General features: G+C 62.2%; 1 protein-coding gene across 1 annotated transcript in view; it reads left to right on the top strand.

Annotated features, from left to right (window-relative positions):
• LOC129406534 (collagen alpha-1(XIII) chain-like) overlaps positions 1–15213 on the top strand; it is a 38585-nt gene extending 23372 nt beyond the window's left edge. Inside the window, exons 13-26 of the mRNA XM_055144694.1 lie at positions 3198–3242; positions 3834–3866; positions 4342–4368; positions 6918–6971; positions 7518–7604; positions 8333–8386; positions 9051–9095; positions 9387–9455; positions 10815–10838; positions 11437–11495; positions 12500–12569; positions 12982–13134; positions 13542–13640; positions 15148–15213. Coding sequence (XP_055000669.1) covers positions 3198–3242; positions 3834–3866; positions 4342–4368; positions 6918–6971; positions 7518–7604; positions 8333–8386; positions 9051–9095; positions 9387–9455; positions 10815–10838; positions 11437–11495; positions 12500–12569; positions 12982–13134; positions 13542–13640; positions 15148–15213 — 885 coding nt within the window. The remainder of the gene's footprint in view (positions 1–3197; positions 3243–3833; positions 3867–4341; positions 4369–6917; positions 6972–7517; positions 7605–8332; positions 8387–9050; positions 9096–9386; positions 9456–10814; positions 10839–11436; positions 11496–12499; positions 12570–12981; positions 13135–13541; positions 13641–15147) is intronic.
• Positions 15214–15462: the final 249 nt, after the last annotated feature.

Below are 15462 nucleotides of genomic sequence, written 5' to 3'. Positions count from 1 at the left end.
AAATCCCACGGCACACCCACAGCATGTCATGCAACGCAGGTGGAGGGGGCTGAGACACCGTTTGGCCCCCAGATCTATCTGAGGTGTCACGGGGCCGCTGAGGACACTCTGGCCCCAGCCCATGCTCTCTCTCTTCCCCCCCTCTTTCCCTCTCTCTCTCTTTCCCTTCCTCCCTCCCTCCCTCTCTCTCTCCCTCCCTCCCTCCCCCCCTCTCTCCCCCCCCCTCTCTCTCCCTCTCCCCTCCAAAGGCCAAAGATGAATGAGCACTGACTTTTTCTTTTGGGAGCTCATTACAGAGTCCCCCTCTCCCAGGTCGAGCCTGTCGCTTGCCTTAGCCCCATGGGCCGCGGGACCCCAAAGGCCCTGGCTCAGGTACAGCTGCCCCGGTTGGGCTGCAGGAGGCGCTGTCGTTTCCACCCTTTTCCCGGAAAGAAGCCCTGGGAACCCTGTGGGGAGAGCTGGTCCTGTAAAAGGGCCCCGGTCTAGGCTCGGGGCCTGAGCCTCCTGCTCCCCCCAGCCTCCCCCCTGCTCAGCCAGGCTTCCTCCCCCCCTGCAGAGAACAAAGGGTCTGTGTCTGCCTTGCCTCCCACCCCCCGCCCCCCAGAGCCTGTCCTCCTTCATCTACCCCGGCTGCTCTGACCTCACCCTGCCTCGCTGGGAGCTGACCTTGAAGCCCCCCGGCTCCCCCAGACTGCCAGCTTCTAGCCAAGAGCCGGCCCCGCTGGTTCAACAAACAATAAATCACCAAATTAAGAGGCCCCGGCCGACCGCAGGGCCCGCTGCCCCGCCTGTCTGCCATGACGGATGGATCCCCCACCTGGAAGTGGGGGGCAGAATAGAGACCCTATTGATGCTGGGATGGGCTGCAGGGCCCTGCAGGAGAGCGGGCCGGTGTGCGGGGCTCCAGGCCGCCGCGCTCCCCCTCCTGTGCTCCCCGTGACTCAGGGAGGGGCCGTCCCCCTGTGGGCCATTGTCCAGCAGGGGTGCTGAGAGATGGTCTCCCACAGGGAGAGACTGGCTTCCCTGCGTCCACACCTCCGGCTCCAGGTCACTTACCCACTGCAGGACAAAACAGGCTGAGCACTCACTAGGGGGGCTTCTGGGGGTCCCGAGGAAGCAAATAGGCTAAAGAGGAATAAACTGAGACCGAGGCTAGGAACGAACAAACAGGAGGGTGGCGTTAGCGAGAGCCGGTGAGTGGATCCAAATGCAGCCACACTAGAAACCTTAAATAGCATCCCAGTGGGAGAGAGGGCGGGGGTGCTGGAACCCAGGACTTCACACATGTATGCTGGGTACTCAGCCACTGAGCCTCACCCCCGCCCCAAACAGAGTCGCTTTCTCTCTTTCTGACAAAATCACCTTCTCTTTTCCTACCAGAATCAATCTCTCTTTTCCCAAGAGAATCATTTTCTCTTTTCCTAACAGAATCACTTTCTCTTTTTCTGGCAGAATCACTCCCTCTACTTCCAGGTAGAATCAGTTTCTTCCTGGCAGAATCGCCCTCTCTCTTCCTGGCAGAATCACTGTAGCAGGGAAATAGGAAGGAAGGTCTGTGACAAAGACAGGCTCCCGGGAAGCTCTGCAGTGTGGCAAGTCCATTAGCAGCCCAAGTCACCCCTCCACACAGCCTGGGTCCCCACGCCCATGTGCCCTCCCCTGCTTGCACTCGCCCCGCCCAGGAAGGGTGCTTGCTACAGACAGATGCACCCATCGGTGGGTTCTGAGGTCAGGTGGGGCGGCCTGCTGGGACGCACCCTGAAGAAAGATGAATGAGAGTGGGTGAGCCTAGGGGACAAAAGTCACTGGGACACCCTGCCGCCTGCCTGCAGGGAGCAGTTATGTGCATGCACAGACATTCATGTGTGTGCTATGTCTGGGCCTACGTGTGTGGGTCTGCATCTGTGTGTGCGTATGTCTGAGCATGGTGTGCATTGCATGGGTGTGTGTGTCCATGCGTTGTATGTGCCTACAAGTGTGTGCATGCATGTGTGTACATCTGTCTGTGCACGGGTATGTGTGCCCATGTGTGCATGTGGTGTATGTGCCTACATATGTGTGCGCATGAGTGCGTGTGGCTGTGTGTGGTCAGGCAGGCAGGCTAGCTGCCCCCGGGTGGGGGTGCAAGGAGCCAGGAGCCTGGGCACACGGGAGGGAGGGGGCAATGGTCTCCATCTCTGCAAGAAGGGCGGTGCCTCAGAGCGGTCCAGGGGGCATTCCTGTGAATGGGCTCCAGACCCACAGGGCTGAGCACGCCCGGGGCTCCTGAAGGAACTCTCCCTCCCTCTCCCTCCCCGGCCCTCAGTCCCTGCTGAGGACGCACAGGCGGCTGTGGGGGGTGGAGGGGGCCAGGGAGCCTGGCTGAGTAGGAAGTGTCGGCCTAATCTCATTCTGCAGACAAGGGTCCTGCCCAAGTGAATGTGGCTTATCTGGGGTCACACGCACAGCCTTTCCTGACTCTCAGCCCAGCCCCCCGAAATAGAGGCAGGCCGAGGAGGGCAGGGGCGCGGGAGGGGGCTGAGAGGAAGAGGGTGGACTAACAGCCGTCCTCCGGAGAGGCTGGAGCAGGGGGCGGGGAGAGGGTGCCCGAGCTGACCTCCCACCTGTCCCCCCAACTCAGGAAGTGTCTCTTTCTGAGTCAACATGACTGTGCTCTTTGGCATATTAGCAGGGGACCCGGGCCTCTGAGAAGAGAGTGATGGGACCCTTCATGGCGTGAGACCGCTTGTCAAGGTTGCCCGGTGTCAGGGAGGTCCTGTGGCGCCCTCTGCTGGCCATGGTGCGGACCTGCGCGCTCAGTCAGGGCCCTGCCATGCCCCTGGTGTTAAAGTTAAAGACCCCCGGGGCTGGAGTGATAGCACAGCAGTTAGGGCATTTGCCTTACACGCGGCCGACCCGGGTTCGATTCCCAGCATCCCATAGGGTCCCCTGAGCACCGCCAGAGGTGATTCCTGAGTGCAGAGCCAGGAGTAACCCCTGTGCATCGCCGAGTGTGACCCAAAAAGAAAAAAAAGTTAAAGACCCACACACACATCCCATCTCCCTGACCCCCTCTGGGACTGGCTGGGAGCCCTCTCTGAGGCGAGAGAGGGTGTTGGCGGGAGTGGCCAGAAGATGGCCGCCTGCTCTAGCCTGGAAACAGGGCCAGCCCCGCGCCCCCAGCTCCCCTCACGCTGCTTCTCGTCTCTTCCCCCCAGGGAGAAAGGGGCATGCCAGGGATGCCCGGCAAGCACGGCGCCAAGGTACTTCCACAGTGCCCACCGCCCCGGGGCACCCCATCGGGGGACGCCAGAGAAGCCGACCCCTCCCTGCCTGCCCCCAGCTGCCCTAGACCCCGAGGCCCTCAGCAGCCCCAGTCAGGCCATCCCGAGGCCCACCAGGGCCCCTCGCTGGGTTTCCTGAGTGAGCAGCCTGCTCGCCCGCCCGGGAGCAGGTGCGGGGAGGGCTCAGGAGCAAACTGCACTCAGCCCCTGCGCTCTCCCAGCCCTGGGCCCTGCACGCACACCTGGGGTGCTGGAGAGGGGCCGTCCCAGCCCACTAGCCTCGCCCGCCCTCCTCCCCTCCCCCAGTGACGCCACTACCCCCCTGCCCAGCTCCCCGGACACAGTGCCTGTCATGCCCCCAGGAGCTGGGGGGCCCCACAGGAGACCCCAGTGGTGTTCCCGGGGCCTCTTAGGACGTCCCCCCGAGCTCGGCAGCCCCCTCCGGGTGGGTGCCAGGCCCACGCAGGCATACCTCCCACTGGGTCTCCATCCCGCTCCTCACCCGGGGCGCTGTTTGGGCGGGGGTGGGGGCGCCCCCTCCTCCCCACACCTGACTTTTCTCTCTTCCAGGGGGCGCCAGGAATCGCGGTGGCCGGGATGAAGGTCAGTGGCGCCTTGTGAGGGGCTGGGTGGAGAGCTGGGGGTGCAGAGGGAAGCTGGACAGCTCGGGCTTCGAGGCTCCTTGGGAGTGGACGAGGCTCTCACTTTTGAACACCCTGACGCTGGCACGTGGCCCTCTGGCTTACACTGGGGTGTGGCCTGAGGAGCACTGGGCAGTGAGCCCATCAGCCCCTGCATCCCGGGCGCCTCTCGGCTGGCCCCAGCAGGTTCCCCTGTACTGAGGGGACAGTACAGGCCCGCCACTGTACTGAGTGCCACGCCTGGGCGTCTGGGCGTCTGCGTACAGCCAAACGCCCCCTCAGGCCTCCCGCCCCTTCTGCCGAAGTTGGGGGGATCTTCCTCAGGGAAGGCAGGTGGGCAGCGCCCAGCTGGAGCCGTGGCCCCTGGAGCCGCTCAAGCTCCTCCTGCCTTGTGCTCCCATTTTCTCACCCATTTTCCTTTATTTCTCCCCCTTCAGGGTGAGCCTGGGACCCCAGGAGCCAAGGTACCGAACCCCAGGGAACATTCTGGGCTGCATGGAGCAGGGCGGGCTGGAGGCGGGCCGGACTCCTGGGGCTTTGCTCTGGGCCCCCTGAGGCCAGCCCGGGAGTGGGGCCTTCCTGAGCTGAGCTCAGGCCTGTCTGTGGCCAGGATGGTGCTGCCTTCCTCTGCCCCTGACCTGGCCAGTCCCCACGGACAGCAGTGTGGACCCCAGCGACAACGTCACGGGCCTGTCTAGGACACTGCACCATTGCGGGGTTGGTGGGTTTCTGCTTTGGTTGGGGGAACACACCTGGCAGTGCTCAAGGCTGACTCTGGCAAGACCACCTGGGTGCCAGGGATGGAACCTGAGTCAGCAGCGTGCCAGGCGAGTCCCTAACCCCTGTCCTCTCTCTCTTGCCCTCGGACAGCGTGTTTGAATGCCAGGCTGGTGTCGGAGGGTAGAAGGACCCTGATCCGGGATGATAACAGATGGAACTTGACAGGGTCAGGGACACGGTACACGGGTCAGGACACAGGCCTTCCTCAGGGCCGAGCCTGGCTCTACCTCCAGCCACACACAGGGCCCCTGGGCACCTCCAGGCACAGATGCCTGTGCCCGCTTGGGCCCTTGTACCTCTGCATCCTGGCGTTGAATCATCAACTCAGGTGACCAAATCCATGGAAGCGGCCCTCAGGCCCCTGAACATGGGGGACCCACCTGAACGCCACATTAAAAAGATGTAACTTGGGCCGGAGAGATAGTACAAGGGTCAAGGCACGGAGCTGGAGGGATAGCACAGCGGGGAGGGCATTTGCCTTGCATGCAGCTACCCGGGTTCAATTCCCAGCATCTCATATGGTCCCCCAAGCACCACCAGGAGTAATTCCTGAGTGCAGAGTCAGGAGTAACCCCTGTGCATCACCAGGTGTGACCCAAAAAGAAAAAAAAAGTAAATAAAAGGGTCAAGGCATTTGCTTTGTGTGCAGACACGCCCACTCTAGGCCCAGCAAAACGTACGGCCCCAAGCAGGGCCAAGGGTTACTCCTGAGCTTGGGACCGGAACAGCTCTGAGTACTGCTGGGTGTGGCCCCTGAGAGAGGCAGAGAGGAAGAGGGAGGGAGGGAGGGAGGGAGGGAGGGAGGGAGGGAGGGAGGGAGGGAGGGAGGGAGGGAGACTTGAAAACTTTTCCAGGGGCTGGAGAGATAGCACAGTGGGGAGGGCGCTTGCCTTTCACATGTTGGACCCGAGTTTGATCTCCGGCATCCAATAGGGTCCCCCGAGCCCCGCCAGAAGTAATTCCTGAGAGCAGAGACAAGAGTCAGCCCTGAGCATGGCCAGGTGTGACCCCAAAACAAAACAAAAACAAAAACCTGCTAATTTTAAAAAAGAAAAATGTTTCTTCGGTCAGATACATCTGGGAAATACGAGATTCAGAGCAGCAGCTGCCACCCCTGAGAGCCAGTGCCGACCTTCGGGGGCCGGAGAAGCCGTCTCCTGACCACAGAGCTCCCTGGCTTTTCTTTAAGGGGGTCAGCCATGGGGCCCAGCTGTGCAGTGAAGGAGCATCTTAGTCTAGCGGGGGGGCATGCCGGCCCGCGTCGAGAAGGCTCCGTGGCTGGGGTTGAGGAAGAAGGCATGGCAGAGAGACGCCAAGTGTGCCCCAGCTGCCCGGACCGAGGGCGCAGACTGGGTGGCCGGCCCCGGCATGCCTTCCCGCCAGGCAGTGGGCGGATGAGACCGGCTGCGGGAAGCCGGGCCGGCCTCTCTCCGGCTTTCCCGGGGCCCCTGTCCACAGCGCCCCAGCCCCAGCTCTGCCCACCCGACTTGTTCGTGTCCTGATTCCCCCTTAGACAAGCACACGGGGCCTGCTGAGTCAGGGGCCCAGGCTGACCAGCCGCCTCCTAGCCCAGCCCGCTCTGTCTGAGGAGCCACACTTGGAGGGCCGGGGGGGGTTAGGGCCTTCAGCGGCAGCTCTGGGGAAAACGAGATTCTGTTTGTTTTTCTTTTTGAATCACACTGGCAATGCTCGAGGGTCTCCCCTGACTCTGCACTCAGGAATTACCCCTGGCAGTGTTTGGAGGACCCTATGGGATGCCGGGGATCGAACCCGGGTCAGCTGAATGCAAGGCAAACGCCCTCCCTGCTGGACTATCACTCCAGCCCCCGGGAAAACAAGGAGGCGAGCTTCTTACAGTGCTCCTTTCTGAGAAGTTTGGGGCCTTTTCTCTCCCTAGGGAGGAAGTGGCTAGGAGGGCCTCCAGGCCACCCGCAGTGCAAGGGCAGAGTAGGGCCCAGAGGTTCCCTGGATAAGGCCCTCTGGACGCCCCAGCACAGCCCTGAAGGGACAGTCTTGGCCTTTGGCATGAGACAGTGACACAGGCCATCACCCTGTCACCCGTGTGAAAGGGTCTGGGGAAGGAGCAGGGACCGAGGGGTGGCCCCAGGAAGCAGAGGCCTCCTGGAGGTTGCTCTCAGAGGGCCAGGGAGGAAGGAGAGGAAGGCCTGGCTTCTGGGTCCTTCTAGAGCATTCCGGAGGTATCCCAGCGCCGTGCTGTGTGTTTCCTCGGCAGGGCGAGAAGGGGGCTGCGGGCGCTCCCGGGCTCCTTGGACTCCTGGGGCAGAAGGTGAGTCTGGCCGCGGGCCCATGCCCACTGCCCACTGCACTCACATGCCCACCCCGTCCCTTCCGGACCGGGCACGGAGCAGCACTGGAACACAGCCAGATTCTCCGGGAGGGGAGATCATGGGGGCCACAGGGGAGGGCCTGAGTAGCCAGAAAGTGGCTACGCTTTATTTTGTTTGGAGGCCACAACCAGCTGCGCTCAGTGATTGCTTCCGGCAGTGCTCGGGAGAGCATATGGGATGCCAGGGATCGAACCCGGGTCTGTCGTGTGTCAGGCAAATGCCCCCGCTGCTGTACTTACTGTCACTTCCGCCCCGTTTTAGTTGGTCTCCGGTCAGGGTCTGTGCAGAGGTTCCCCACACGCTGAGGGCGGGGGCAGCCCGGAGCATCACTGAGCATGCTCCGGGCTGCCCTGACGAGCCCCTGGGCCCACCAGCCCTCACTAGCCCCCCCAGGGTGTCGGGTGCGGGGATACTGCCGAGCCCTGGGGTTGGCAGCCAGGGGACCCGCGGTGGTGACGCTCGCTCACTCACTCGCTCGCCCTCAGGGAGAGAAGGGCGACGCAGGAAACGCCATTGGAGGAGGCAGAGGGGAGCCGGGACCCCCAGGACTCCCGGGGCCCCCGGGGCCAAAGGTGAGTCTCTCCTGGGGAACGGCACCTCGACGTGCATCCTCTGTGTCCCAGACCCCTGCTACTGCCCGCGCTGGCTCAGGAGGGTCAGCAGGCCGGGGGGCTGCACCCAGGTAGCCCCTATCCCAGTGGCGGTGACATAACCAAGTCAGAGAGACCCCCCCACACCCGGCCCCAGACTCTGAGCAGTCAGCCAGGTGCAGCAGGGCCCCCCCTGTAATGAACCGCCCGCCACTTCCCTGCACTGAGGGGCCTGCAGACCTGGCTGGGACCCCCAGAGCAGGGGCCGCTGGATTTGAGCAGCCCTGGGAGGTGTGGGCTGGGCTTCTAAGGAGGGGTCGGCACCTCTGTGAGGGGTCGGCATCTCTGGGGGGGGTCAGCGTCTCTGTGAGGGGGTCAGTGTCTCTGGGGGGCCAACATCTCTATGGGGGTCAGAATCGCTGGGGGCAGCATCTCTGGGGGGGTCAGCGTTTCTGTGGGGGTCAGCATCTCTATTGGGGGCAGCATCTCTGCGGGGATCAGTGCTTCTGTGGGGGGCTGAGACCCTCCTGGGCTGGTGTCCTGAGGGGGCCGGGAGGTGCTAGTGACTGGGGCAGAAGCAGGAGGAGGAGGGTGTCGGGATATGGGGGGAGCCCTGGGCGGGGCCCAAGGGAGGGGGAGCGAGGAGCCCATGCAGTGGAAGAGGCCTGACCTGCCGCACTCCACGCCTCAGCCCTGCCCTCCTTCCCCAGGGAGAAGCTGGCGCTGAGGGCCAGGCCGGGGCCCCTGGACAGCAAGGAAGCAAGGTACGGAGGCCCGGCCATGAGCACGGCCGTGTCAGTGTCCTGGAACCGGACCCCCCACAGCCAGGCCCCCACAGGAGTCGGGTGCAGGGTTGGCGCTGGGCCGTCCTTAGAGAACCTTCTGGAGACAGCAGACGTGCTGAGGGGTAGAGATGTGGGCTGGGGAGAGACCAGGGCCCGGCTCCTCCCCTCCTCTCCGATGCTGAGCGAGGGGGGGGGGCGGCGGGGAATGGTGGAAGGCTGTGTCCCTCTGGGGCTGGAACTCCCCGCTATCGGGGTCTCCATGACGGACACCCCAGCTCCGAGCCGGGGGGGGGGCGCCACGTGCCTGACCCCTGCTAGTGCTCCGCACTGCCCCCCGCCCCGCACAGATGGGGCCTTTCATAAGCAGAGGGACCTCAAAAAGGAGAGCCGGCCAGGCCCTCCATGGCCCCAGAGGACTGTCCAGGGTGGAGGGGACAGAGGGGCCACAGAGCCCCACAGGGAAGGGACGGAAGGTTCTGGAAAGGGAGATGGTTCATGCAGGGTGAGGGATGAGTGACCCCTGGCGTCTGTGCCTGCCCAGGGAGGGAGCAGAGTGCCCGGGCCGCCTGCCCGGCTGCAAATACAGGGCCACCTGAGTGACCTGTCCCCTTGTCCCTTCCTTACCCCCGTGTTCCGTCCACAGGGGGATCCCGGAGCAGCTGGAGTGCAGGGACCCGCTGGCCCCCCGGTACGTGGCGTCCCACCCAGCGGCACTGCACAGGAGGGGCCTCCCCGGAGTCACAGGGGCGTGGCCGGGCCTGGGAGGGGCCAGGGGAAGGCTGCGACCAGGCCAGGATCACAGGATCGCAGAATCCGGGGGCTGGTCCACCCACCGAGGTCCAGCTGCCCATGCGGGGTCTGCTCGGGGGGTTCTGGACCCCGGGACAGGCTGGCACGTTTCTACCCCTGCCACTCTGTCCCCTGCACCTGTGCTGGGGCCACCCGCTGACCCGGGCCCGCCCCCTCCTCTGTCTTGCAGGGCGCCAAGGGGGAACCGGGCAAAGGCGAGATGGTGGGCTACAACGGCAACATCAGCGAGGCGCTCCAGGTGCGCGGGAGGGATCAGCACCCCAGGGTGCACCGGCTCCGTCTCTCAGCCCAGCTGGCCAGGTCTCCTGCCCAGGAGGGCACCCAGGAGCTGGATGACCTTCGCAGGGGTCCCTCATCCTGCACGGTTCCCATTCGGACCTGGTGGTCTTCCGGCCATTGTGAGGACATTGTTGGGGGCAGGTGTCCGGAGGGCGGGCCTGACTCATTAGCCCCAAAGACCAGCCGTGTCCACCCCTCCTTAGAGCCACCTAAACGTGTCCCCAGATATCGCCTGGTGTCCCCCAGAGCCCCGAGCGACTCTGGGGCTCGAGACCCCTCATTCGAAGGAATCTTTTTTTTTTTTAAATTTTTTATTGAGTCACCATGTGGAAAGTTACAAAGTTTTCAGGTTTAAATCTCAGTTATACAATGCTCGAATACCCATCCCTTCACCAGTGCTCATATTCCACCACCAAGAATCCCAGTATAGCTCCACCCTGCCCCCTCACACCCCAAACCTCCCCACGCCCCTAGCCCCTCCACCCTAAGCCCCCCCGCCTGTGTAACTAATAAATTTCACTTTACTTTCATTTTAATTGCATACAATATTTCAACAAAACTCACTATTACTGTTTGGAGAGTCTCTCCCCTAAAGTCAGACCTGCTGAAAAGGAAGCATTAGATAATTTGTTTTCCATTGCTGAGGATGAAGAGGTATGAGGTCGAGTGACCACACTTTGCGGCCTCTCAGTTTTGGGTTCGAAGGAATCTTTGTGCCTGTGTTTCCAGAGCAGAAGGTCTGGCGGAGGCCAACAGTGGTCCCGGGGGTTGATTTTTGAGGGGGCTCCTATTTTGCTATATTGTGTTTGTCTGGGAAATGCCAGAGCTCAGAGAAAGAGCAAAAAGCAAAGGCGGGCCGCCATGAAGCAGGAGAGAGAACGGCCGGCGGGCGGGGCGCTTGTCTTGCTCATGGCTGACCCCGGTGCAAATCCCCGGCACCCGTAGGGTCCCTGAGCCCCGCCAGGAGTGACTCCTGAGCACAGAGCCAGGTGTAAGCCCTGAACACCCCCAGGTGTGGCCCCGACCCCCCTCCCATTTCCCAAACGGAGGGTCCCTGTGTGCAAACAAGAATGAGGGGGTCTCTCCCCTCCCTCAGTGGAGCAGCAGGTGTGGGGGCCAGGGAGGCCGGTGGGCACAGACCCCGGAGCAGCATTTGTGAGATGTGGCTGCAAACCTCTGGGCCAGGTGTGGGGTGGGGCGGGGCTGGGAGGTACTGAGCCTGCCGAGAGGGTCTGTGTGCCCCAAGACTGGACGGAGGTCCCTCGGCTGGCGTGCCCACTCTGCCCCCTCTGACTGACCCTGTGCTGTTCATTTCCAGGAGATCTGCACGCTGGCCCTGATGGTGAGCCTCCCCGGCTGGGGGCGGCAGAGGCCTGGGGGGAGGGGGGGAACAGGGGCAGAGGGTGTTGGGGTCTCCCGCTGAGCTCCTGCCTGCCTCTCCCTGCACTCATCACCTCCTCCTGGCTCCTCCCAGGAGCTGCCCACTGCGGCCCCTGCAGGCTGCTTCCTGGGGCCCTTCCAATGACTGTGTCTTCCTGGAGCCCCTGGGGGCCAGGGCCCTTTATCTCGCCTGGCCCCACCTATTTCCTTCCTGTGACCCCCTCCTATCGGCTGCCCCCCTGATCTTGTGCTGTGGCCCCCCACGTATGCACTTCTCACCTGTGGCCCCTGGGAATATATCCTGTGGGCCCCAGAGGGCAATGAGCCCCCCAGGTCAGAAACGTTGGCATAGCAGCACAGCCAGGGGTCTAGCACCCCCCGCCTGCCCCCTCTAACCCAGACTCACTGGGGCATCTCTGCTCGCTTCTGCAGCTCCTGGCGCTGCCTCTGCAGTGTTTGCCCAGCGGGAGACGCCAGAGGCAGCTCCCAGGAGCAGCCTCAGATGCGCCCGGGCCCCTCCTCACCAGACCGCGCCTCCACTTCCATTTCTGTTTTTCTAGGGCCCACCTGGTCTTCCCGGGCAAATCGGCCCACCTGGTGCTCCAGGGACCCCAGGCAGGTAACGCTTGTCTCCACACACCCTCACAACTCACACACACACATACACTCACACCCTCTCTCTCTCTCTCACACACACACACACACCCTCACACCTGCCCTCACACACACTCTCTCACACACACCACACTCACACACACCCTCACACATACCCTCTCTCACACACACACACACCACACTCACACATACCCTCTCACACACATACACCCTCACACATACCCTCACACCTCACACACACCCTCACACATTCCCTCATAGATACCTTCTCTCATACATACCCTCTCACACATACATACAAACACATACACTCACACACCCTTTCACACACTCACACAACCCTCTCACATATACTCACATCCTCACTAACACACATTCACACCCTCTCACACATACTCACACTGACACCCTCACACACACCCACATACATTCACACACGCTTACACACATCCTCTCACACATGCTTACATAGACTCACCCACATGCTCACAAACATACACCCTGCCCCACACACTGACAGTCCACACACAACCACACAATCACACATTCTCACTCACACACTATACACTCACATTCAGACAAACACACTCGAACACTCACATACTTGCACACCTTCTCTCTCTCTCTCTCTCTCTCTCTCTCTCTCTCCTCTCTCTCTCACACACATACACACACAGTCTGTCCAGACAACACACCCACTCTCTTTCTGTTGTCCGCACTTGCATCATTTTGCCTTCTGAGGACAGACTTCTCTCCTTCCTCACCCTCCTGAGCTGTGAGGATGAAGGGGGCCTGGAGGGCAGGTTTGGGGGAGCCCAAGGAGGGAGGGCCGAGCTCGAAGGGGCCGTGGACACTGTGGTGCAAACAAGGATTGTGGCACCCACACCACCCGTGGCCAGGCTGTCTGGCCCCGAGCACTGGCCCCTGCCATTGGGACAAGGTGCAGCTGCTGCTGGGTGCGTGCTGAGACATGAGCACTGAGGGGACATGCGTGTCCCGTGACCCAAGTGTGACCTGTGTTGCTCCACCACAGGGGGAGATCGGGCTGCCGGGGCCTCCAGGCCATGACGGGGAAAAGGTAAGGACAGATGGACACTTGCCAAAGCATCGAGGGCCCCTGCCCAGGGAGGGCAGCAGAGCACCCGGCTCTGCTGTGAGCTCTGCAGGGAGGGCCAGGGAAGGGGGTGCCACCCTGCTGCCCAGAGGGTGCTGATGGCCCTCATGGTGGCCGGAGACCCGCGTATTCACCTGGTCCAGCCGACCCCGAGAGCAGGTCTCTGTGCTCCTCCTTTCAGTGTTCTCTCCCCCCCATCTCTCTCTCTTCCTCTCTCTCTGTCTACCTCTGTCTCTCTTGTCCATCTGTCTATCTTTATCTTTGTCTATCTCTCTGTGTCTCTGTGTCTCTGTCCGTCCCTCTGTCACTGTCTGTCCCTCTGTCTCTCTCACCTCTCTCCATCAGCGTTTCCAACGAGTGTTGTTGCTTTCCAAAGGGGCCTCGAGGCAAACCCGGAGACATGGGCCCGCCCGGTCCCCAAGGCCCCCCGGGAAAGGCCGGGCCTGCAGGCACCAAGGGAGAAGGCGGAGAGACGGGGAGCCCAGGAGAGAAGGGGGCCAAGGGGGAGCCAGGCCAGGCGGGCTCTCCGGTGAGTGTCGCAGGGGCCCCCACGGCAGCAAGCTGCCTGAGCACAGTGCTGGGGGGACAGCCAGGGCCGGGGGCTGGGTGGGGGCTTCCCCAGGGCCCCCCACAGGCAGCCCTCAGGAGCTCTTGGGCCTTTTCTGCCATCTCGGAGGGTGCCCAGGCCCATCTCTGAGATGGCACAAGCCCGGCTTCCAGGATTCCTCGCTGGGCTGCTGGGGGCAGGGTGGGGGGAGCGGGGGGGTCTTCAATGCATGCACAGAACAGAAGCCTTCACCAAGTCCTGCTGGACACCCACTGCCCCTGCCTCGGGGCTCCCGGGTATGCAAGGGGTCCCCTCCAGCCATGCCACCGGGCCCCGCACACGCCCCCGTGAATCGCACACCTGCTCACTGAGACCTTTGCCCACCGCAGGGTCTGGATGGCCCAACTGGGGAGAAAGGAGAACCAGGCAGCCCAGGCAGACCAGGGGCCACAGGGCTGCCCGGCCCCATCGGGCTGCCAGGATTCACGGTAAGGCCGAGCGAGGGCTGTGCTCAGCCCAGCCCAGGGGCGGGGGACCCCCAGACCTGCCCAGGGCGCGGGCGTCTGAGTGTCAACCAGGGCTGCAGCTCCAACGAGCACCAGAGCCCGACACAGACCTGGGGGTCCCTGGATGGCTGCCGCCCCGACAGGCACTGGGCAGGTGGGCATGCCTCACACCGCTGACCAACACTGCCTCTGCAACTCTGGGCTACCCAGGGTGCCCCCTCAGCGCCCCCTGCACGGCCGGGCAGCTCCTGCCAGTGCCCAGCTGTGCTGGCCCCTCAGCGGAGCCACCTCTGCTCCTCACGCATTCCCCCACAGGTGCTGGGGGCTGGGGTTTCAGCCATCCCCCGACCCGGGGCTCTGCCAGAGCCATCAGCATCATGGGCTGTACTGTTCCGAGCACTGGGGAAGCCTCAGCACCGAGAGCAGCATGACCCTCTTGCTTCCCACACGGGCTACCCCCCTGCATGTGTGAGAGGCCGCCCCATCTCCCAACAGCCCCACATGACTGACCCTGGCCAGCAGCCTGCCTGTCCTTCTAGGCCAGGGCCAGAGGGAGTGTCCACATGGGCCAGCACAACCGGTTGTTTGTGTGCCTGTGTGTCTGGGTGGGAATGTGGCCACGTGTGTCGCTTTGTGCCTGTGTACGTGTGTGACTGTGTCTATGAGTGTGTGTTCGTGTGTCTGCAGATGAGGGTGACAACGTTGTGTTTGTGTATGCCAGTGTATCTCTGGGTCTGAGTCTGTGCACATGTATACATGTGTGTGAGTGTGCATGTGCCTTTGGGTGTGTATATTGTATGTCTGTGTATGAGTGGAGGTGTGTGTCTATCTCCATGGGTGTGTATATATGTGCATGTCTGTATGTATGTGTGTGTATGTATGTATGTATGTATGGGGCAAGTGTGTGCATGTGTGTGTGTGTGTGTGCATATTTCTGAGTATTCTGTAAGTATGTCTGTGTGTAATATATTTTTGTTTGGGAGTTTGTTTGTTTGGGGGTCACACCCAGCAATGCTCATGGGTTACTCCTGGCTTCCTGGCTCTGCACTCAGGAATCACTCCTGGCAGTACTCGGGGACCATATGGGGTGGTGGGGGTTGAACCCGGGTGTAGCACCCTACCTGCTGTATTGTCCCTGCAGCCCCATGTGATATATTTTAAACATAATGTCAACATGCTGCTGATCAATCTGCTGCCATCCTGTCATACAAGTTATCCCGTAATCATGAGTGTCAGAGTCCATCCTGTCTGACACAGGATGTTGGTTATGGGGTCCCTGGGGGACAGAGGACCGTGCTGCCAGCTCCACACACAGGAGCTGCCCTGTGTGCCGGAACCCCAGACCTGGAGCCTTGGTGCTCTGTTCTCTGCGCTGACCGCAACAGCCTCTACACATTTCTGGGTGACTGAGGCCAGCCTGGCCACGGAAGTGAGGAGACGTGCCCAGGCCTGAGTGCGGGCACCCACCCCTGGTGTTTTGTGCCCACAGGGAGAGAAAGGAGAGCCCGGGGAGAAGGGGGACTCAGGAGCAGAGGTATGTGGACTCTCTGAGTGACCCCAGCACACAGACATGCGTCTCCAGCAAAGACAACACCGTCGTGTTCTAGCAGGAAACGGACGCCTGCCCTCAGTGGGCGGGAAGCCGAATGCTCCCTGTGCCCACATGGGGGGTCTCCCGGCTCCCCTGTTGATTGGGCCCCCAATAGTACTCCAGGTACTGGAGTTTATAGAGAGGAAAATGCAGCCCCCAGCAGCTCGGGGCTGGGGGATGCACCCCCAAGGAGGCACATTTAGGCAGCATCTG

Source organism: Sorex araneus, chromosome 7, assembly GCF_027595985.1.
Source record: "Sorex araneus isolate mSorAra2 chromosome 7, mSorAra2.pri, whole genome shotgun sequence".
Classification (NCBI taxonomy): domain Eukaryota; kingdom Metazoa; phylum Chordata; class Mammalia; order Eulipotyphla; family Soricidae; genus Sorex; species Sorex araneus.
This window is presented reverse-complemented; position numbering and strand designations above follow the sequence as displayed.